The sequence below is a fragment of the Notolabrus celidotus genome, chromosome 4 (assembly GCF_009762535.1).
Source record: "Notolabrus celidotus isolate fNotCel1 chromosome 4, fNotCel1.pri, whole genome shotgun sequence".
NCBI classification, from domain to species: domain Eukaryota; kingdom Metazoa; phylum Chordata; class Actinopteri; order Labriformes; family Labridae; genus Notolabrus; species Notolabrus celidotus.
In genome coordinates, this window is record NC_048275.1 from 17,222,487 (window position 1) to 17,245,531 (window position 23,045).

Here is a 23,045-nt window from a genome sequence, read left to right on the forward strand (position 1 = left end):
CTTATGTTCTTAAATATTGGGAAGTTATAAGTATATTGGATTTTACAATTTAAGTGGCATTAAATTTGAATTACCAAGTAGGCTACCTCAAAATATTAATGAAAGTTAAACAAATTTTCCTGAATTTAAATCTTAAAACAAGTATCTCATAATTGTCCACAAATTAAATCCTTAAAGTGTTTTATTGTACTTTATTTTAATAGTATTGTACTTTGTGTTTGGGGTTTAAATATTTTAAAATAGGCGGTGTTGTAAAACTCCCATAGAGCAAACAGTTAAAGCAATGATTAACCAATTTCAATCAAATGTTTGAACAAGTCACAAACAGTTTATTGAATTAATCCATTACCCTCAAATACAAAGTGTTACTCTTTGAATTCATTTATAAGAGAGCCTGCACACTTCTTCAAGATGACAGTACTGCCTGAGTATCAATTTTTTAAAACAACAAATCAAAGCTATCACCAAAACAGAACATTTCTTGCACCTTGAGGTTTAAGTACTTTAATGGGCACTGTTCATTATTTGCAGTTAAATACAAACCTCTTTTAAAGGGAATCACTTGCATCTAAATAGAGTATTACATTTATAGGGTACCACAGTGCTTTGTGCTAAGTTTGTGAGAGGCAGCCAATGATCATCTTCACAGAAAACCACATTACTTTGATAACTTCCACACTGATTTAGCATTCTTGTATGGTTCACAAACAACCACTGGGGGTGAAATTAAGAAGACAAAATGTCAGATTTAGCATTCTTTATGAGCATTACATGAAGATAATTTGAGCAGAAAGGGATTTGCATACAGTTTGCATCATTTGTTATGGACTCATACATCACCAGAACATTTTGGTTGAATTATCTCCACAGACAAACATTTTCTGAATCCTGTTTCTTCAAATTAATATAATATACGGTGTGTTATTAATCTACAGGTCTGTCTTCATACAATAGAACAACTAGGAGAATTGGGAAACAACTTGATTACAAATGTAAATGAATGCGGCCGTTTAAGGTGTACATCAGAGATAGTCAAATATGGAGTCTGCACATTTAATACTATTCAAGCAAGAACAACTTTGAGCAGAAATTATTTCTGACAAACCTTGAGCAAAGGTGGTAAAGCATCATCAAAATGACATTGGCAGTCAACATATAGAGAAAAATAAGTGTGCTTCAGATTATGCAGTTTATGAAGTTCAGAAAATAGTTTGATCGTTGTTAGTAGCACAATTTTTATTTTGGAACACATTCATCATGAACACTGCTTTTAGTTTTCTGTATTCTCAGCCTCCAACTACTGAGCAGGTTGTAAACATTTACATTTGAATTCAGGTAATGTCCCACTTTTCCTCAGTTTGGAGTGTGTTTTTGACCTCTCATGAGCCGGTTGTTTTACACATTTTAAACCAGTATTGATTCCAGTAGGTCCATAATTGCTTTTGGGATCTTTCATTGACTTAAAACATCTCAACACGGCCTATTAGAGGGATGGCTAAGGTTGTTGTAGTGCTGCAGTACAGTACCATAGCAACAGGATAAAATATACAATGCACTGTTGCTCACATTATATTTGGAACATGGCAACTTCTACTTGTTTGGGGGCATTTTTTTACCCAACAGGGGACAAAAAGGATACTAAGATACATGACATGAGTGTGTTCAACATGATCATGGTCAGTGTAATGCATCACAAGACTAAGAAACAAAAAACTAGTATGGTTCAGAACACTTTTCATTCAACATATTTGTTCCAACTTTGTTAGATTCCTTAAAATCATGAGGAGATGAAAGGCTGGGAGGGTTGGGTGGATGGGGGTTGGTTAGATAAACGGTCAGTAGATGAAGTAGGCAAGTCTAGTGGGTTTAAAGGTCACTCTCTCCATAGAGGGCAGTGGAGAAGGCAGTGTAGTCCAGTGCACCGGGTGGTGCTCCAGAGCCGGCATAAGGCGGCATCCTCACGATGCAGTACTCTGCTTGTTCAGGGGGAAGTTCTCTCCTCAGCTCCTCCACTAGTATGTACGGCTGAGGTGGCAGACAGAAGATTCAGGTCAGACTTGTTTCCATAAAGACTTGTACCCTCTATCCTCTCCACTTTCTAAACTCTCAAACAAAAATCTCTGAATCATAAATCTAATTTTTATGTAAAATACTAGGAAATAAGTGCTGGAATTTAAAAGATTAATGTTGCTTAAGAATATCTACGCAAGAAAGCCAGCAAAAATAACAAAACACATACACCGACACACACACACGTACCTTGTCAGCTGCCAGGATTCGGAAAGACGCCACAACCTGTTCTGCGGTGTCTGTGTCAGCCGTCTCTCTGGTCATAAAGTCAATGAAAGACTGGAAGGAGACGTTTCCAGTCCCATTGGGGTCCACAAGAATCATTATGCGGGCGAACTCGACCTCACCCTGAGAAAGGCACGAATAGATAATGAGACGAGTTTGTATCCCATACATTTTTTTAAATGTTAGAGAAACTGATAAGGTGGCATCATCAACCCAACCACTTTAGGATTACTGTACCAAGTCATAACCCATCGAGATGAGGCAGGCTCTGAAGTCATCAGTCTCCATGGCTCCATTTTTCTTCTACAGTCAGAGAACAGGTTCAACAAACAGGAAATGAGGAGGTTGGAGTGAGAGGAGATTAAAGAGAACATTGAAGCTTAACAGGAGCCCAAGCTAAGTCACAAACATATAGTACAAAGTGCTGCAATATTCTAAGATTAAAGATGTGCTTTCAAAGTTTTCTCAGATCTGACTCCAACAATTTAATGTTTTGAACTATAATAACATCCATAAATCTGAAGGAATGCTTCAAACTTTTATCATCTAATCAGCTATGCTATGATTTGGCTTTGTGATAAGATCAATTGATGATAGATTTGAGATCTTCAAAACTAATTAAAAGTAGTAACTGAAATATTTCATATTCTTGCATGAACAGACTACAAGTGTGCACATGAAAGTTGAGCACGTTGATGTTCTTTACCTAGAATATAAGTAGACAGCAATACGTTTTCAAAGAAGTTTGTATTTGGCAGATGTTCGTTGTTGCTCTGGCGTGATGGAATATAGTCCCTATAAACAATTCTTACAAATGTAGCTTCCATAAAACAAACATCATACTTGAATAAGCTATTCATTGCAAAATTTTAAACTACATTAGTTGCAGAGTACGAGTCCCTAAAATATAGCTTAAGCAGCTACAGTTGGTAGTATATTAAGTGTGGATATCTGTAAAGGCCAAGGGAGTAGAGTTGTTACATTCTCATTCCCTCTCCACAATGAAATCACTTCAGGTCAAATGTACGGTCAAGCTGTTGAACGCTGCTGCTGGGTCTAGTACAGGGGTGTCAAACATGCGGCCCGCGGGCCAAAACCGGCCCACCAGAGGTTCCACGGAACGACTTCGCAAAGTGAAAAAATGACAGAAGACATTAACTGCAATTTTTCAATAAAAGTAACTACTATTTCAAATTTGTCCTCTGGGGGGTCGCATAAAATCATAGTGCTGAGGGAGCGCACCTGAACAGCGCTTTTTTACCGGGACTTTTTTTCCACAAAGTGAGAAAATAGATTACTTTCTGTTTGCATAATCCAACAGCTGTTTTTGTAGAAAGATGGTTCATTAAATGTGAACATTTTCAGAATGTACTTGTACCTTTTTGCACTAAAACAAACGGAAAATTTTGAGTTGTCGTTATTTATAGGTTATTATGTTGTGATTTTACTGGTCCGGCCCACTTCAGATCAACTTGGGCTGTATGTGGCCCCTGAACTGAAATGAGTTTGACGTCCCTGGTCTAGTAAGAGCTCCTCTACAGGGAGGATATGTAGGTCACTGTACCATCTCCCTAAATACAACACTACAACCACCCCTCTGCTCTGCTTCTTATTCCCCAGAGACCCAGAGATCAGTCCTTCCACAGACAAAAGAGGGTTCAGCTATGGAAAATTGTATCAAGCTGTACCCTGTCAAAGTGGTTGAAAGAGGATCTGAATTCATTCATCTGCTGCTGGCTGATTCCTTTGGCATCACGGGTCAGGATCTGGGTCTCAATCTCATTGATGGTTCGGGCGATGGTTGTAAGGAGAAGCTCCCAGCCTACACGGATGTGCTGTTGATGAGGTGAGAGAGAAGACATTAAAACAGAGAAGCGATTTAGTACAGTGGCTGTATATGCTCATGTACAGATCTGAACATGTTGGTATCCATGCTAACTACACTACTTCATTAAAAGCTCTCGAATGTGTGTTTGTCCATACATCAGCACAGTCATTTAACACAGTTTGTAAATGGCCCAGTACCTCCATGGTGTAGTTGGTATGTTTGTTATCAAACACCAGAGACTCTTGGATTAGCTGGTGGTCTCCCTCCAGCTTGTCAATGTTTGGCTTGTAAGCAACAATGACATGCTCAACTTGCTTAAGCTGGGTCATCTGGTCCTCCAGGGTGCCCCCGATCTCCAGGGAGCAGCGCCCAATTTCCTGTTAGGATAAAAGAGGTCAACATTTTTACACAGGTTAAAATCAGACTGCCATTATTGCAAGGAGTCATTTACCTGTGGCGTACAGTACATTCAGCCAGGATATATAGGGTTAATAAAGACATATTTTAAGCATATTATGCTAATCTTTTGGATCATTCAATTATTATTATCAGGAAAGCCACCATCTACTGTACCTCCCTCATACGCAATGCATTTAAATATAGCTATCCCACACTTGCAGTCTTAATTTGATTAGATGGAGATAACAGCCATATTGCCCATAAGACCTGTCTGTATGTCTGACCTCCATCCTGGTCTGTATCCAGGGGCCAATGAGATTAGCCTGGGCAGCAAACTGTCGTCTCAGCCTTTCATTGGCATGCTGACGAGCCATCTCCTCCTGGAGGGAACCATCTCGCTGAGGAACCAGCTTCTTCACCTTGAAAACACACAAAGTAGAATTATGCTCACCCCTTTGTATTATATATGTAAGATCCTTACTAGGTGCTGACTCTTGACTACCTCTATCTGAGAAATGCCTTTAGTCCTGATATGTGCCTGAATGAAATTGATATACAAGTTTTACTTACATTTTCCCACTTGCTGAGGAGCTCTTCAATTGTGATGGTGCTGTAAGGGTTGATAATGTTGGCCTTGATCCCGTAGCTCTGGGAAATTTTCTGTACCTCATTTTGGATTCCCAAGATGGCATGTCTCTCTGAGTCTGCCTCAGGTAGAGTTGCTTTGAACTGCTCATGAGCTGAGATTAGACTCTGGAAAGGGAAAAGGGAAGTCCTGAAATGTTATTAAAATTTAAAAATTTTCAAGAGTGATAGTACTTCATGCCTTTTGCTTTCAGATGTGACCTGCGAACACTAGTCACTATGTAATATGAAACATACATGAATCACAAGGAAAGTGAGAGCAGGGTTTATCCTAACAGGGCTTTTAAACGGCGCAAATACTGTGAAATGAGGTTAGAATTTGTAATAAGAGTGCTGTGATTGAACTTACCTGGACCTCGTCAGTAGTGTGCACTATGAACATGTCCTGCAAATCTTCCATGGCTCCTTCCATCCAGTTGTTGAAAGGAGCAGACCTCTTCGCAAACTCCAGGAACAACTGATCAATAGTCTCCAGCAGCTTTTCTGTCCGCTGAGGAGTACAAGACATCACATATCTGCTGTACATTTTTAAATCCTGAAAAACTCAGTGTTAAGTTCTTCCCTGAACTATGTATGAGACATATCTCTCAAACTATTTCAAAAACCAAACTTCCCATCACCTGTTTTAACAACTAATCCCAGAGTATATAACGTGGGTACGGCCTTGTTAACCTCCAACCTTGGCTTGGTTGTACCCAACAGAGTCCCTCAGCAGGGGACATCAGGGAGGGGAAGATAGAACACAGACCCCTGTCCCTGTCATTCAGACTTAATCCTTGGCCCTTTTCCCAGGCCCTCACACATTTGCAGGTCTGGAATGGCCAGCATGGATCAGAGGAAGTGGCTGGTGGGCATTTTGCCGGTCACTCTCCTACATCTATTTCTCCTTTATCCCCTTCACCCTTCCCCTTTTACCATCCTATCTGGGTCATGGATTTTAAAAGGGGATCCCATTATCTCTCCTCATTAATCACTTGTGTCTTCACTGCTCAGAAATCATAGACACTTGAATATGCTTACACTGACATTTTGATTAAGTTTGTCTTTGTTGTAACTTCATCCTCAATCTACTGTGGCCTGAATGTGGAACATTAGCGCACTCTGGTGGAAACTTAAAGTCCAAAGAAAAAAAGCAGCAAGAGAAACAAACCCTGCAAGATTGAACTGCTCAACTGGCTATGAATTATTTCTGATGTGAATTAAGTGCCATTTCAAAATGATATTTGAATGTGCTTTCACCTCCAGTGACTCCCTCCTCTTCTGAGTCAGGGTACCAAGCTTGTCCCACAGGTCACAGATGCTCTGGCAGCGTTGGTTCACAGCAGCTACATCATGGTAATCCAGCTCACTGAAACAAAACAAAAAAGTAAGAATTAAAATTTTTGGAGTTGTGGAAACAAAGGCTTTACAGCTTTGCCTGAATATCTAGAGTTTTTCCAGATAAATTATGGCCAACAGCAGTGAAATACAGAAGGTTAGATTATACCAAGGGTTTCACCATATAATACATTCAATTGGTAGGTTTTTGCCAAGTTAACCATCATTGAAACCCCAAAATGTGGCCCTTAATTAGCACTGGTCTAAATTAATGTTAAGTTTTTAAAGAAGCCTCAAAACTTAATTTGTTAGTGCCAGGAAGGCAAATAGTTTAAGAGGCACTAGCCAATTAGTTTAAAGTTAAATTTAATACCAACCAAGTTAGAAGTTACAGTTTAAGACAAGTGTTGCTGAAAGTTCTTGGATACCTTTCCCTAAAGTGAAAACCATTAAGTCACATTATAAACTTCCCATACCAAAGAAAAAAAAAAAACCACCACAATGGCTTTAGTTCAACATTTTATTTAAATTTTAGAACAAGCAACTTGAACACACATGAGTAAACTGCAGGGGCTGGAGCCGCCTTTACCCAGATCCTCAAAGTTGGTTCTCAAACTTAATCCTGCTTAAATTTTGGTGTAGTCCTGGGGCTTCTGCATCACATGATCGTTGGGAGCCCCCTTGGTCTTAGTGGGCATAGCTTGCTGCTGAACGATGGGTTGCTGTTGCACTATGGGAATGGGTTGGTATTCAGCCATGGGAATGTAGTACCTCTCGTAATGGACTTGATCCATGTGGTCTCTGCCAACTTCAAAGCCTGACTGGTAATTTGTGACTATACCAGGAGGAAGCTGACCAGTCAGGAAGAGGAAGAACTGGTCGGGTCTCAAAAGTCCTAGTTCTTGTGAAACTAGCTGCTCGGGACCTTCGGACACAGAGACAGCTGATGACGAATCACTTCCAAGGATAGTCTGGGCAGGATAGGATTGGCCGGCTCCTTGTTGAAACTGGGAAGAACGTGGTTGCATGTGGCCAAAATCTTCAGTTTCCCTCTCTGCAGATCCATGCTCGAGCACAGCTTCATAATGACTCAGGTCGCCACCCTGGTAAGCTGATTCTGAAGAAGTTGACTGATGACTCAGCTCCTCGGTTTCTCGTTCAGAACCACCATGCTCGAAGCGCCCCTCGTAGTTGTCAAGATCACCACCTTGGTAGACAGACCCTGTTGAGGTGGATTGATGACCCAGCTCCTCGGTTTCCCGTTCAGAGCCACCATGCTCAAAGCGTCCCTCATAGTTGTCGAGATCACCACCCTGGTAGACAGACCCTGTAGAGGTGGATTGATGGCCAAGCTCCTCAGTTTCCCGTTCAGAGCCACCATGCTCAAAGCGTCCTTCGTAGTTGTCGAGATCACCACCTTGGTAGGCAGACCCTGTAGAGGTGGCTTGATGGCCAAGCTCCTCGGTTTCCCGTTCTGACCCACCATGCTCATATCTTCCCATATAGTTGTCGAGATCACCACCCTGGTAGGCAGACCCTGTAGAGGTTGACTGATGACCAAGCTCCTCGGTTTCCCGTTCTGACCCACCATGCTCATATCTTCCCATATAGTTGTCGAGATCACCACCCTGGTAGGCAGACCCTGTAGAGGTTGACTGATGACCAAGCTCCTCGGTTTCCCGTTCTGACCCACCATGCTCATATCTTCCCATATAGTTGTCAAGATCGCCACCCTGGTAGGCAGATCCTGTAGAGCCTGACTGATGGCCCAGCTCCTCAGTTTCTCTTTCAGAACCACCATGCTCATATCTACCCAAATAGTTGTCAAGATCACCACCCTGGTACGGGGATCCTGACGGTGTTGACTGATGACCCAGCTCCTCTGTTTGTCGGCCCGAGGCTCCATGCTCATATCTTCCCAGATAGTTGTCAAGGTCCCCACCTTGATAAACAGGTCCTGAAGGCGTTGAGGGATGACCCAGCTCTGCGGTTTCTAGGCCAGAATTACCATGCTCATATCTTCCCACATAGTTGTCAAGATCGCCTCCATGGTAGGTTGGCTGAGGGGAAGAAATACTAAGGGAATGCAGGGGCTGAGCCAGGCTGTGAGCAGATGTAGACCCTCCAGTATAAGCCCCACGAGGAGCAGTACTCAATGAAGCCACATTGTCGAAGGCTGGGGTGGAGCTAGCAGGACTAATCTCCATTGCTGGTTGTGGTTCATACATAAAGGAGGCCGGCTGAGCAGGGGCATAATGGAGGCCAGGAGCTGGAATCAGGTCATTACTCCCCACATTAGATTCTTGCTGGCTCAAGCCTAAGTAGAGAAAAAAAAAAAAAAAAAAAAAGAATTAAGCAAAGAAAGAGTGAGAACATGATGAAACATGATTTCAGAGTACTTCTAAAATAGCTAGATAAGAATTACCTTTCTTAGCAGGAAAGCAGTGGACATTCCAGCTTAACAGTGCAACAAGGAGCAACTGACTGAAAAAGACAAACACAGCAGGGTCAGAACTTTGGTAAAAACAACAAGCAAATTGTGTTAAAAAAAACAACAAAAACTCAAACATGAAACTGTCACATACCTTATAAGTAGTAGAGAGGCCATTTTGCTTCTCAGCTGAAATGTTATCCTCTTCTTTCAGTGCCTGGGTTAAATATGAAGCAGGGAAAGCTGTGCAGCCAATCACACTGAGAAGGGAACAATGGGCAGGTGTTCCTGATTGACAAAGGTGTTCCTCGTTGACTGCTGATTGCTAATGTCAGCATGCCAGTAAACCACACCCTTCAGCTTTGTATCGAGATGTTCTGTGATGACTTACAAAGAATAATGGGGTTCTTTACAAAGTGGTTCAAAGCTATACTAAATGTGATTTTTAATTTAATTATTTTATGCTTTTTTTCTTTTTTTACTTTCATTTAAAAGTTAATCCAGGGAATCAGCTTCCAAGTGTCTGAATACAAAATACTTTTAATTGAATATTTAGTGTTCTGTTTTATTTACCTGTTTTATTTTTAGTTTTATCTTATGTAAAGCGACTTTGAGTATTAAGAAAAGCGCTATATAAATCCTATGAATTATTATTATCATTATTATTATAGTGGAACGAAAAATAAATGAAGATTCTTTTGATTGATTTTTCCACAAGACCCCCCTCCTTCCTCCTCCTCCTCTCCGCTGCGATTGTGTTTGGCAGGAGTAGAAACACTCTCCAGGGCCTGCACGACACATGACACACGCAAACGTCTGCTAAAAGGGGATGCGTACTTTAGCTCCTGAGCAATAGCTGCAATCTGCTCCACTCTGTCCTGGTGAGCTGCCAAGTCACTCTCGAAGGCCTCGTGTTTTCGAAGCAATGCTCTGATTTCTGTCAGGGTGGCTGTTTCATAGTCCTTCTGGGTCAGCATGAGTTCTTTACCTGGATATCACACATATGCAAAGAGAGCAAGAAGTTAGAGGTCAGAGAGAGGAGATTAGCAAGTTCCAAGCAACAGGCCCTAATTTTGCAATTGCAAATGGAGAAAATGACTTGTTGGAGTCTGCTTCAAGTTGTTTATGTTGGACAAAATCAAAAACTGTCAATCATATCTAATTAGGAAGTCAAAACCCAAAGCCTAAATGATTAAAGGAAACTCTTAAACCTGAAACACAGATGCTTTGTATAAACCATGAGCTAAAAAGTCAGGATAAACAGCAGAAGTATAACTGACCGCTGGCCCAGTTCTCATGATTGGTGGCTTTCTGGCGGAACTTTTCAGCCAGGTGATCCAGCCTCTCCAGCCTGCGTATCTCTGTGAGGAGCCACTCCTCATAGCCTTTCTCTGCCTGCTCCAGGCCCTGCCATGCACTCGCTATGTCCTGCATACACAAAGAAAAAGCTGTTTTGATTTGTTTAATTAACTATTAAGATGAGGAAAATATAAGAGATGATGGGATTTATTAAGCCTGAAGGAAATTCTAGTTCCAGATTGCATCAAAAAATATGAAAAGGAAAAGATCATCAAAAATATCTAAAAATTAAAAATATTTAACATAAGTATACAATAAATAATAAGGTAAATGAGAGTATAATGCAGGGAATAGTGCCTAAAACAGAGCAGAAGTAGAAGTGAAATGAGTAAGTAACAAAAGTAAGCCAAGTAGAAAAGTAATGAAAATATTTGCAAGTGCAGAAAAGTTGAATAAATTCACATCTACCGTTAGGCAGAATCTGTTACTCCTTATTCCTATTAAAGATTTAACATCCAATGCATTTGTCATGAGACTTGTCCTGCACTCTTTGAATAACAGGCAGGTGAAAAAGTCTACATTGTGACTTACAGACACCATCTTCCCCTCAGAGGGCATGAAGGCGGGGCGATTGCTGATGCGCAACTTGGTCTGCAGGGTGTTGAAGTTAATTTCCAGCTGGCACTTCTCCTGCACCTTAGGGGGCTTGTGCTGGCGTCTGTAGTCCCTGAAGTCCTCCAGCTTCCGCTGCATCTCCCCCATAGTCTTCTCCGGGGTCCGGTTCTCCAGCCAGGGAGTGGTGCGGCGGATCCACTCCAGCAGCTGGGAAACACAAGGATAACATGGGAATAAATATATAAATGGAAAGGCAAGAATCCTCCATGTTAAGATAGCAGAGTGTCAGGGAGACTGTGATGAATTATTAATTTTTAAGCAGATGGATCTCAGCTCGTCGCAGCAATGGGGTACAAGAGTGGGTGAAGGAAAGAGTCTGGGCCTCTACTTTGAACTTCTTTCATCATGTTATAGTCAGAGGACAACGTTTTATATAATTTGTACTGTACAAACATTTACACTCTAAGGTTTTTGAGTTTTGCTTTGAAACAACAAAGGTTTTTATCACACAAAGTATCATCATTTTACAGGAAGAGAGCCCTCAGCAAATTTATACTACATGAAATAGTACCTCACTAGCCAGTCTCTCATACTCCTCCATCATTTTCTCATTCTCCTGGTTTACACCGAGCACCTTACAGATCCTGTTGGCAGCTGTCTCTGCCTGAAGGCACAGGGCAAAAAGATCATATCATTTCACAGGCAGAGTGTCACAGTGGGTCATGCAACTGGTGATCATTCCAATATCTCCAAAAGTGTGACACTAAAAATCAATTTGCTCGTCAAGCTGTCAAAATTTAACTGATGTTTTTGTACTTGACTCTGCGCTCAAAGTAAATATGGCTATTAAGGATGACTAATGCTTCTGAAATTGGAATTGTTGAGAAAATAGGTTCAACAAAGATACCTGCTCCGCTCCAGCAAAAGCGTGATAAAAGCAGGACACATAGGTCATGATAGCTCTCTCATCGGGCTTGGGGGTGTTGATGATATCTGTTGCATTGAGAAAGAAGGAAGGCGAAGGTTACAAAAGACCGAAAAAAAGTGCAAAATTCTAAATGAGTTAAATTACTCTGGAGAATGAAAGGAGACAAAACTGTGCAGTAACTTTTAGTGTACTTCAAATATGATGTTAAGACTGAAGCAGACAAGTTGTTCTCATTCACACAAGGAAGTAAAAAATATCTCAAATCTATGATTCAACGAGCAGATCATGAGAACTTTGAACTCAGAGTACATCTATTCCATAAAACATTACCTTCTGCATCCAGCATTTTGGGAATGTCCAGGTGTTTCTCGGCTATGTCGAAAGCCAGGTTCAGGTTCCCCAGAGGATCATCCTAAATACAGAAACACAATTCTACATCACTGGGCAGCAATGTTGGACTTAAAATGCCACTGCACTGACCTCCATGCTATGGTGGACACATCATACTCCCTGATCACCTACTCTGCGGCGCTCACTTTACATATATCAGAGAGCCGCCACACAAAAAACCCTACACTGATTTTAAACATGTATGGATGTGTATTGAGACCTTTGCATGTTGATGCTTGCAGTCTCATTAGCAAAATCACTTGTTGTGATTTTTATTTTTGAAACTTTTTTAATTTGATTTCCAATTGTGTCCTCAATAAGCTTCCATCTGACAATAAATACAAATAAAATAATTCATAACTACACTTATTTAACATCTACTCAAGTAAGTAATTCATCTTTCAGTCTGCCATGTCACGGTGATGAAAACTTTGTCGACACTACTGATTTAAGAGCAGATATCTTTTCATTTTTACATCATAACTGACCTGCAAATCCACACTTTTACACAAAAAAAAACATAAATACATGTTTTAAACAACTTCATTTAACCAAAGGAATGAGCTTTCGTGAAGGGGGGGAAACCAAGTGTTTTAGGGAGTGGTGCATTAAGCCAACAGCTGACAGAGAAGTCTCCCCAGCTAATGGGACAGTCAGTGAGGTGAGTGAGGACAGTGGGGTAAAGGGATCATGCTATCATGCTGCTGCCTCTGCTATTGTCCCTATCCCTGTACCACTGTTCCATAACAGTAGAGGGAGGGGGGTGGGGGCGGGTACACTACATGACAGGGCCAGCTGCTCACAGATCCAGCGCTGGACAGAGACGTGGATGAATAGGGTGGTAAATTGATGACGGGATGGAGAGATGGACGGATGGAAGGATACCCCAAGGCCTGTGGGTGTGTGGGTGTGTGTGTGTGTGTGTCTGTGTGTGTGTGTGTGTGTGTGTGTGTGTGTGCACCCCTGACCAGATCTGTCTGAGCAGGCCATATCACAGCGAGCTTAACAAATGCCCTCACCTGGAGCCAGACTCAACAGCTGACTGGCTCACTGTGAATCTGTCTCCTGGCAGCATAAGCAGAGCTGAGAAGTGGAGGTGTGACTGGATGTGTGAATATGTGTGTCAGATAGATTGAAAGAGTGAGAAAATGCAGATCAGAGAACTAAACTGTGTCTAAATCATATTGAGTACCCCTTTCTAATTATGAAAATCCCCACCATCCTGGCACTGATATTTTAGGTTTAACCGATATCCACATCATTTCATAGACATCCTCCTGACTTTTTTGAGCCTGGGAGTCTCTAAACGGGGAACACTACGTGACAATGGCAGCAGCAAAGCTTAAGCCTGAGCTCTGAGGGGACTCAGCTCATGTTTCTGTGACTATTCAGGGTCAACTCCAAGTCAGGACAGGGAGTCATGTACTGAAAAGTGAGTGCTTCTGTTTCCAAAACAAATGAAACGTCACGCCTCATAACCAGCCACAGTGAGAGGAGAAATCTCAAATTAGCCCTCGCCTTCGAGAGGCCATGAAGACGCCGTCTTCCAGGAGGGAAAGTGTGCGTTATTTGTAGGCTATTGTTGCCCTACAAATACAGGAAGGCTGTCAGCTGTGCTCTCTAACGCTGAAATAATGAGCATCACGGCTCACTGAGGCCCTCACCTGTTTATACAAAAACACTGACATACATTAAAGCCACAATATTCAAATGAGTTGAGGATGTGTTAGCCCCCCAAAAAAGTGAGCTTAAAAAATAAACACACCTGTATGCTTGGGTATCATTTGTCTTAGTTTGAACACAGACATCCCTAGGTTTGCATATTTATCACTTCAGGTTTTTGACAATGCAGTGGCAGCAAACCCTCAGTATGTAATCCAATTTATAACGGGCACAGAGAGGTGCAAAAATATAAACAGATTTAAAAAATAAGGGAACACTCTTTTTTATGCTTCTTATGCTTAAACTGTGAGCCAAGTAACAGCTTTGGTTAAGGATGATGAGGCATGATGTGGGACTAATCTAATGCTGTACTGCTGGGAAGAAGAAACGCATCCATAGCAATGTCTTAAACAGTCGAATGATACACTGTTTATCTACACCAAACAATCACCTTAAATCAACCCAAATTACTTACACTGTAAACAACAGTGTCCTTTAAAACAACACATTTTAAAGGCACTAACATCCAGCCATAGACATTATGTTTTACCATTGTTTCACAGCTTATCATTAAAGTAGTCCTGAGTGCCGTTAATTTTTCATCAGTTTCAGCTCTGTGACATCAGTGTTAATGTGTGTGGAAATCACTCCGTTAGTGATAAACACGGCATCCTGGTTACAAGTGAAACCACACGACACCTTGTTGAGTTTAGAGTAGTCGAGGAGGTCGGGTCTGTGTCTATGAATCAGGGCGCAGAAGGCCAGGCCATCCTTCCAGCTACACAGGCCGATGAGCAGAAAGAACCAACATGTCAAGTCAAAGAGGAAACATGCTAACTGCACTGAAATTTGAAGTTGCTGGAGTCCAGATTTTAAATTATTCTCTGTTGTAAAACTTAATATTTGGAAGATATCCTACATATCAAAAGCTATCAGATGAAACTACATACTGTATAAACAATATTTTGGATTACTGGTATGTGCTGACATTTTTCACCTTTTCCTCAGAGTATGACATAATTGAAAATTAGCTTTTCTTACTTAAACTGTCACTAAAACCAAACAGCATGGAAGACTCATTAAAACTGAGTTGACCTCTTACCTAACATGGAAGTTTTGGACGTTGACATTCCTGTAGGGGGCAGTCTTTCTCTGACACCACAGAAGAAGACCTTCCTTTGCAGATGTTTCTGAGGACAGAAAGTAAATATTCCAGGTGATACAATGTATACTTTACATTTGTGATGTTTAAGTGGTATTTTGGGGCATTTTGACTTCATTGTATAGGACAACTGAAGAGAGACAGGAAATATGGGGAGTAGAGAGTGGGGGAAGACATGCAGCAAAAGTCGTGGCCGGGAGTCGGACTATGGCCTCTGTACATGGGGTGCGCTTTAACCCCTTGGCTAATCAGCGCCCTGAAATTGAGCTGTCTTGTACTGATTTATATTCATGTAGTTTTTCCATGTGTACATTAAATGGATACTATGTAAAAATTGACAAGTTTTGGAATTTCACCTTCCACATTAATGTCCTGAATGGCAAAGCGGAGGATGATAGTCCAGATCATTCCAAGGGTCATCTTTACGTTACCGTCCGTAATCTCTGAAAGAAGAAAGAACTTTTACAATCAGTTAGAACAACAAACTACCATTGTAACCTATGTTTGTGAGTTCACACTATTGACTGTATATAGAATGGACAGAGCTACAGCCATCCCATGTGACGCCACAATTTTTAGAGCTACCCCTTAATTTTCCATTCTATATATACTCAATGGATCCCACTGGACATCTGATGGCATGTATAATATATACTGTAAATATATACTTCCCTTGTGCGAGGTGGTGTTTATATAAACACAAAGGCTTTCTTTACCTTCAGCTCCAATAGAGACCAGTTTCACTCCTTTGCTTGTGATGAAGTCCAGCGCTTTATTGACGTTAGCAATCTTATGAAATCGCATCTTCCCTCTGTCTGGCTTGGGTAACCTTTCTCCTGCAAACAGAACATTATAACAGAGATAGGTGTTTATACAGTGCTTAGTGTCTGCTACCCCGGATACTCTTAAACAGATAGTATTATGTCACATTAATATCTAAATAAACCACCAAACAAAACCACAATGTAACTGACAGAGACAATTATGTGCCCCAATGGTATACTATGACAAGTCATAAATCATTAAAAGAAACTTAACAAGGGAAGCTATAATTTCCTGAAGTTGACATACCTGAAATAACTTCCAGAAGCAGCATGAGTTTCAGTCCATTCCTGAAGTCCTCCTCAATGTTTTCAATTTGGGTACCAGCTTTCCTCAGGTGGGAGTTACACCAGGCTGTGAATGTCTGACAGGAAAGGAAGATGCAGGAGATTTGATGAAATGTCACCATACGAGTGGATAAATACTTAATCCTGAATGAGCATTTAAGTTTGTTTTAGATACTTTTTACTAAATATGTACAATAAACACCACTATTTAGTAAGTTTAGGTTACTGAGTTAATACGCTGAATCAGAATATCATTGTTTGATATGGCACCAGGGGTGGTTAAGACAGCTAAAGTGAGAATCCTCTTGGTAATTGGTGCACTGTAGATGCTAGCAATAATATTGGGCAGCCACCAGAACAGTGAACACAAGGACCAAACTACTGACTGACTGACCAGCATTTACTTTAAATAGTTTAGTTTGCTTTGATCCACTACATATTTGATTGTTAGCTAAAATCAAACGTTTGCCATGACTGAAAAACAAATATCACAAAGTTAGCTCCTGAATTTGTTTGTTTAGCCAACCAACTAATACTTTTTTCAGGAAGTGTGGTCAGGCTCTATTAACATTTTGAAGGAGTATACTTTAAATTCATGTTTTTGGTATTTTTGAGGTAAGCACATTGCCTTTATTCTAGTCATAAAGTCTGAAACTTGAAATTCAAATGTAGCTGATCCTGAAATAATTTTCCTCAACATGATAATTCTGTAGAACTTTTATTACTTTATCCAACAGTTTCTTAGAAATAAAGAAAAACTCACATCCAATACTGTATTCTTTAATACTGTGTTTTCTTTCTACATCCATCCTAAACCGGATAACATTATGCTAGTAGCGTAAACCTAGCTACGCGTCATTGTTTCGCCTGGTTACTTCCTATTGTTTGTTATTAAACAACTAGTCAATGGCAAACATGATACTGGTAAACTCATTCTGGGAGTTCCGATATTGTAGCCAATGTAAACTAGCAAGTTGTCCCTCAGTGAACAAGCTAAAGTAAGCTAACACAACCAAACAAAAACTACAGCCCTCCCATTAATTGAACACCCAGTCTGTCAAATTCCAGTTTGGCCAAACATGCCTTTCAAGGTTTTGTTTTTTTTGTCATGCTTCTTGCTGGTTGTGTTGTGGTGGGGACCCCTTGCTTGGTAGTGTTAGCTAGTGTCATAAGAAGCTAGGTTCTATGCTAACACATGAATGTCACATCCTTTGGATTTTCCCTCCCAAAACTTGACTTGAAATCAGTCCACATGCTGTTGTGAGAAAACAAGATAGACAGTGAATAGCCGTTTTTCGACCGCAGGAACTTTACCCCGGGACTAGGGACTTTACCCCTAAACTATGTGTGTTTCGTGAACGTAACGGTGTTTGTAGAGTTAACACAGTTGTTGCAACACAGAGGGAGTTCCTGGGAATGCATACTACTTTAGTTTTTTATTAAGCTTTCAAAATAGTATTTAATATAATTTTTTTTCTCCATATGTCACTGGCCTAATTTGCACAATCTACCCGGGACTTCAGCCCGCGGTCGAAACGCAGACAACAATGGGGGCACAGGAACCTTTTAGTTCTGGGGAAAGTAGTTCTGGGGGATAAAAGACCCCAGAACTCTTGGTGGAAATACACCTAATGTCTCTTATTTGCAGTCAGGGTATTGTTTATTCACACATTATCAATACAAAGACACTGACATAGGATAATTCCTTCCAGTATTGATTGAAACGTAACTTAAAACTACATTTGACTGTATGGAATCACACAGCATACACAATATTTATCTCTGTGGCAGACCTAAACAAACAGAGAAAGCTAACAGCTTAACAAGTCTTGACTGCAAGAGTATACCAAATAAATGTTGACCTCTATGTCCAGTGTGACATTTTCAGATTAACCTTCAGTGACCCCTTAGTTTCAAGTTACAACTTTTCCTTCTGCTATAACAAACAACTAACTCTATGTCAGGCACTGAAATACTGTAAATCATGTTAAGACAGGATCATTGTCTTCTCCTATTTTTATAAGGCCTTTCAATAGTGACTAGCAGAGTTCACGGGCGCTCAGCACAGTGCAGATGAAAGCTGGGAGCCGACCGCAGAGCACATTCCGACCGATATAAGGTGTTAAATTTAGACCGCTCTGCTGTGCCTCACGATAAGAGGCCAGGAGGAAAAACGTCAAAACGTCCCGCCATGTCGACATGAACGGAAATGTCACATGGATGCAGAGCAAGTTTTCCCTTCACGTCACTCTTTGTCACTTATGATGTGATTGGTTACAGCTGCAAGGCGACAACTTTATCACAGAACATGCATGCAGCTCTTCCAGGTCACACTTGTTACTCTGCTGAGGTATGAAGACAGGCAGGAATGGATACAGGATAGGAACATAGTTAGAAATCCAAATCATTTGAAGGGTGTACCACCGGGATGAATGGATAGATCTGTCAAAGAATCTATAAGTAAACTCTTGCTACTGTAAAAACATTCTAATGGGCTACAATCATCGAATGGTCTTATAGTTACAGGTGCTTAAACATTAGGCTGTCTTACAGATACAGATACAGCAGACCATGCATTTTCAAACACAAGGGTCTGTAATGTTAACTTTCACCTTTGCAAATAATACGTGATTTTTAAAGTTGATAGTGGATACACATGATATATAAAAATATTTATTTAACAGCTGCCTTTTTTGTTTAAACTGTGGCCTATTGTTCCTCCAACTTTGATTCAGCCACCATCCTAGAACCCCACTACCCACTTTCCAGGCACTACCATCCCTCACTTGTCAGTGACGATTAAAGCTAAAAATATTCATGAATCACATCCAGACAGGACCAACCCTCTCTGTGATTTGGCTGAGGCCTGTAAGCCTAGCTAGGTCAGAGGCTAGCCTGCCAGAGTTGGACTGAGAGAAAACGGTTTTCGCATTCTTGTTTTGTCAGTAAAACTAACTTTGGAAAACGCATTACTTTTTATTAACATTTCAGCACATTCACATATAAAGGGTAAAACAGCACCCTGACCTGGCTTATTGGTTCTGAAAGCTTTAGCAGTGTCCTTCATGAACCTGTCCATACCAGATAATAGATCAAAATATCCAGAAGCATCATCAGATTAATATCCAATGAAGAAAAGCCTTCACAGCTGCTGGTAAGATTTAAAATAAATCCACTGTACCATTTGTTTTTGCATTTTCACTTTTGGTAGACTTTAATGTTAGCATTTTTCCACTTTGGCCCATATTAACTTTTACATTTTTTGATGTATCCACCCAGATTATTAACCAATGAATGAATGTATCCAGTCAGATTATTATCCAATGAATGAAAGCTACAACAGCTGCTAACAGGATTCAAAATAAACAGCTGCACAGGCGCTTTGCTTCATATGGGGTTTAGGCAACTTTAGAGACAATATTGGGGATACGGCATTAAAAGTGTCTATATCAGTGAAGTGAAGTCAAATATATTTATATAGCACATTTAAGTGCTTTGCCACCAACCCTTTGGTGTGAAAAGGGCTGAGCCAATGATTACGGTTAGTGTGAATGTCTATCAAGGTCTATTGTGTACAACAAGCTGGTTGAGAATCAGGGCCGGTGCATGGCATAGGCAGTATAGGCAATAATTGGAAAAAGAATATTATTTTATCTAATAAAATTTGGGGTTAAATTGAGGTCTGATGTCAGGAAACATTTAAAAGCTTGTGATTTACATTATTTTATTTTTTTGAAATAATGGTATGCAAATCAGTTTTTGAAGTCTTTAAGTGTTCATGATTTTCTGTTTTTGTTCTGTTGTTGTTGTTGTTTTGTTTACACTTTGGATGATGTTAGCTTAATTAGATAGAAAATGTAGGCTCGGCTTTAATAAACATTTTGCTTCTGCCTTTTCAGTCATCACTTAACACATTACTGTTGCTTTGTTTAAAGTGTCTGTACTGTGAAAATGATTGTGTTATATAAGGACTAAATGACTTCTACTACTATTACATTTTGTATTTTGAAATTGTTTGATTTTTTCCTGCTAAATATCAGTGGTGTTACCATTTTATTAATGTTCTTTTAGAGGTCATTTAAAAATAAATAAAACATGTAAAACATAAAGCTGCATGTCAGTTTTCTTTAAGTGTATATGTGATGTGACTGTTGGTGGAGTTGGTTAAAACACAGGGGCACTAGTTGAAACTTGCCTAACTTGCTCTGTTGAGAATCACTGGGAATATGTGTTTGTATGGATTTGGGACATGACTGTAGTGTTGCTGTACTGTGTTGCCAAAAATACCCACTTTTGTCATCCCTCTGGAGGCCACAGGAGGTTATAGGCGTAAAGTTGATGGCCCCAGTTGTGCAAAGAGCTGCAGTTTAAAGCGCAGGCCAACTTTTAAAGCCCTAAAACCAAGTGACAGTGCGGGAGCCCGGAGCTATATCGAGAGGAGCTGGTGCTGGTATATTTCTGCATGGTTTCTATAAACAAAAGAATTCCGCACCAAGGGCATTGGATTAACCCTACTATAATGCCTTTTGGTCTCGAGGTTAAAATTAGACGTAGCGTCCATTCTAATCCCAAGAGCGTCATCATGTGTTAGAAGCATCTGTTGACAGCTCGCATTCCGCGCGTATCAGTGGAGAGGCAGCAGTCTGGAGAGCCGCTGGAAGGTAGAGCTATTGTTAGATGGTACCCACCACATCCGTCCGTCAAGACTACCACCCAAGACCCTGGGCTGCGTCAAGTAAACAAAATCATACCGGAAAATCAGTGGTGCTGCATTTCAGAATTAAAGTTCGTAAAAGCATTTCAGATCAAACTTTGGATGGGTCGAAAAAAAAATAAAAAATTCTGGAATAAGACCAGTGAAGCTATACAAAGATTATTCTCTTTTAATGTGCCAGAGCAACTTAACTTTATATCTTTTGCAAGCTTGAGCTGTAACACGAATACTAGCTGTAGAACAGGGGCGTAAATTCAACTCATTTCAGTTCAGGGGCCACATACAGCCCAATTTGATCTGAAGTGGGCCGGACCAGTAACCTCATAGCATACTAACCTATTGAGAAGGACAACTTTAAATGTTTTCCTTTGTTTTAATGCAAAAAAGTACAAGTACATTCTGAAAATGTTCACATTACATGAACTATCTTTTTAGAAAAACAGCTGTTGTGTTTTTCGTCATGGTGAGTCTCATAGTGGGACCTATGACGTACGCACTGCTCCATCAGCACTATAATTGTATGTAACCCTCAGAGGACAAATCTGAAATAGTAGTTACTTTTATTGGAAAATTGTAGCTAATGTCTTCTCTGTAATTGTTCCACTTTGGGAAGTCGTACACGGGCCGGATTGGAAACTCTGGCGGGCCGGTTTTGGCCCGCGTGCTGTATGTTTGACACCCCTGCTGTAGAACATGAAGTCGCTTCACAGTTAATATTGCTTACTTTTTTAAAATGTATTTTCAATAACTTGATATAGAGGAGCTGGCTAGAGTAACAATGATCCATATAATAATAGCTAGAATAATTGAATTTAAGTAGTTGAGATATATAAAGGGTTTAAGCCTGATGGTGAATAATTAAATATCTGCATAATTAACTTTTTAGCTCTAGTGGGAAAAACACTTGTATTTAGAATGAACACATTTTTAACTTTCACAGTATTTGAAGGTTGGATTCACTATCCATTATTTTATTTTGAAAGTGTCAGCCGGATGTTCTGCATCATACTCCCGTCTGCTTGACTCTGTCTGGAAGTTCGATACAGTAGAAACTTAGAAATGTCCAAATCTTAACAAACACTCACGGTCATCATGACTATTCATATAATGCATTCTGATAATATTTCTATTTACATATTTACAGTTTATAAATTGAATCCATCACCCAGCACATGAATGTAGTGGGGATTTAACATTTTCTTGTCTTTGACTTACTTTCCTCTGCTGTTGTTCCCAGGCAGGGTCCAGTAGCATGTCCCTATCCCACTCATCCTCCTGCAACATGTACTCTTCCTCATAGCCATTATTATAGTGCACGGTGGTCTCCACCTGGGTCATCATCATGACTGTGCCGTTACTTTCTGTTCCCCCTAAAACTGGATGAACTGTTACTCAGAGGACTGGATAGTTTCCCGACTTTCTCTCTTTCTTCTTCTTCGAGCTGCTGCTTCTGCTTTCTTTCACTCCGTCACGCTCGCCCTTGTCCTCCCGACCTGACAGACGTCTGGCCCCGGTTGCCACAGATGAAGAAGCAACTGTATCATTAGTACTGGAGAGTCACGTGGTGCCTACATACCTTCCCCCAAAAAATCCCCATCACAGACAGACACACACACACACACACACACACACACACACCTCCCACCACCAGTGGTGGACAGTAACAGAGTAAATTTACTTGAGTACTGTACTTAAGTACATTTTTTGAGTATCTGTACTTTACTTGAGTATTATTTTTTAGATAAGATAAGATAAGATATACTTTATTGGTCCTCCATTGGTGGAAATTCTTTTGTTACAGCAACTTACAACACAGGACAGGGGAATACTACAATGTACTAACATAGTAAAAAATATAATAATAAAAATAGCAATGATAAAGGTAAAATAGAAAAGAAAAGAATAGAATAGAATAAAATACTTATTACTTTTACTCCACTATATTCAGAAGACAATTATTGTGCTTTTGACTCCACTATATTTCTATCAATGCTCTAGTTACTCACTACTTTAGCTTTGAAGTCAGCTCATTAATTTCCTTCTCTTTTCTGAAATCTGACCCTAAAGACAGTTAAATGTGTTTGTGTAGTTCTGTTTGTCTCAGTGGTTTAGTCGTACCTGTATATCGTGAGTCTCCACGGTTGAACGCTGAGCAAACACAGAGCATGTTTCACTCAGATCAGGCAGTTCATTTAGAGGTGGTAATGATGGCCATAATTCTCCACCTGAGCACCCATGGTCATATCTTCAG

General features: G+C 40.3%; 2 protein-coding genes across 2 annotated transcripts; both read right to left on the minus strand.

Moving 5' to 3' along the window:
* Nucleotides 1–742: 742 nt before the first annotated feature.
* actn2b (actinin, alpha 2b) lies at nt 743–22,138 on the minus strand. The gene is made up of 21 exons (XM_034681072.1): nt 22,010–22,138; nt 16,043–16,157; nt 15,688–15,807; nt 15,328–15,414; nt 14,912–14,999; nt 14,509–14,587; nt 12,088–12,169; nt 11,737–11,822; nt 11,401–11,493; nt 10,806–11,036; nt 10,196–10,343; nt 9,753–9,903; nt 6,407–6,515; nt 5,517–5,657; nt 5,093–5,275; nt 4,807–4,941; nt 4,321–4,500; nt 3,984–4,130; nt 2,533–2,598; nt 2,260–2,418; nt 743–2,025 (listed from the first exon to the last, which is right to left on the minus strand). Exons 1-21 carry the CDS (start codon nt 22,136–22,138, stop codon nt 1,867–1,869), a joined length of 2,688 nt encoding a protein of 895 aa, XP_034536963.1. The 3' UTR covers nt 743–1,866.
* LOC117811052 lies at nt 6,991–9,148 on the minus strand. The gene is made up of 3 exons (XM_034681076.1): nt 9,070–9,148; nt 8,910–8,968; nt 6,991–8,801 (listed from the first exon to the last, which is right to left on the minus strand). Exons 1-3 carry the CDS (start codon nt 9,090–9,092, stop codon nt 7,111–7,113), a joined length of 1,773 nt encoding a protein of 590 aa, XP_034536967.1. The 5' UTR covers nt 9,093–9,148; the 3' UTR covers nt 6,991–7,110.
* Nucleotides 22,139–23,045: the final 907 nt, after the last annotated feature.

Bases quoted from the DNA above. Each gene is read 5' to 3' on its own strand.
- actn2b (XM_034681072.1), bottom strand. From the start codon at position 22,138: ATGATGATGACCCAGGTGGAGACCACCGTGCACTATAATAATGGCTAT. The intron at 12,170-14,508 runs GTGTCGTGTGGT...TTCTGTATTTAG, and splicing joins ACTACTCTAAACTCAACAAG to GATGATCCTCTGGGGAACCT. The intron at 2,419-2,532 runs GTACAGTAATCC...TGCCTTTCTCAG, and splicing joins TCTCGATGGGTTATGACTTG to GGTGAGGTCGAGTTCGCCCG.
- LOC117811052 (XM_034681076.1), bottom strand. From the start codon at position 9,092: ATGGCCTCTCTACTACTTATAAG. The intron at 8,969-9,069 runs GTATGTGACAGT...TGTCTTTTTCAG, and splicing joins GCCTCTCTACTACTTATAAG to TCAGTTGCTCCTTGTTGCAC. The intron at 8,802-8,909 runs GTAATTCTTATC...TTCTCTACTTAG, and splicing joins CTGCTTTCCTGCTAAGAAAG to GCTTGAGCCAGCAAGAATCT.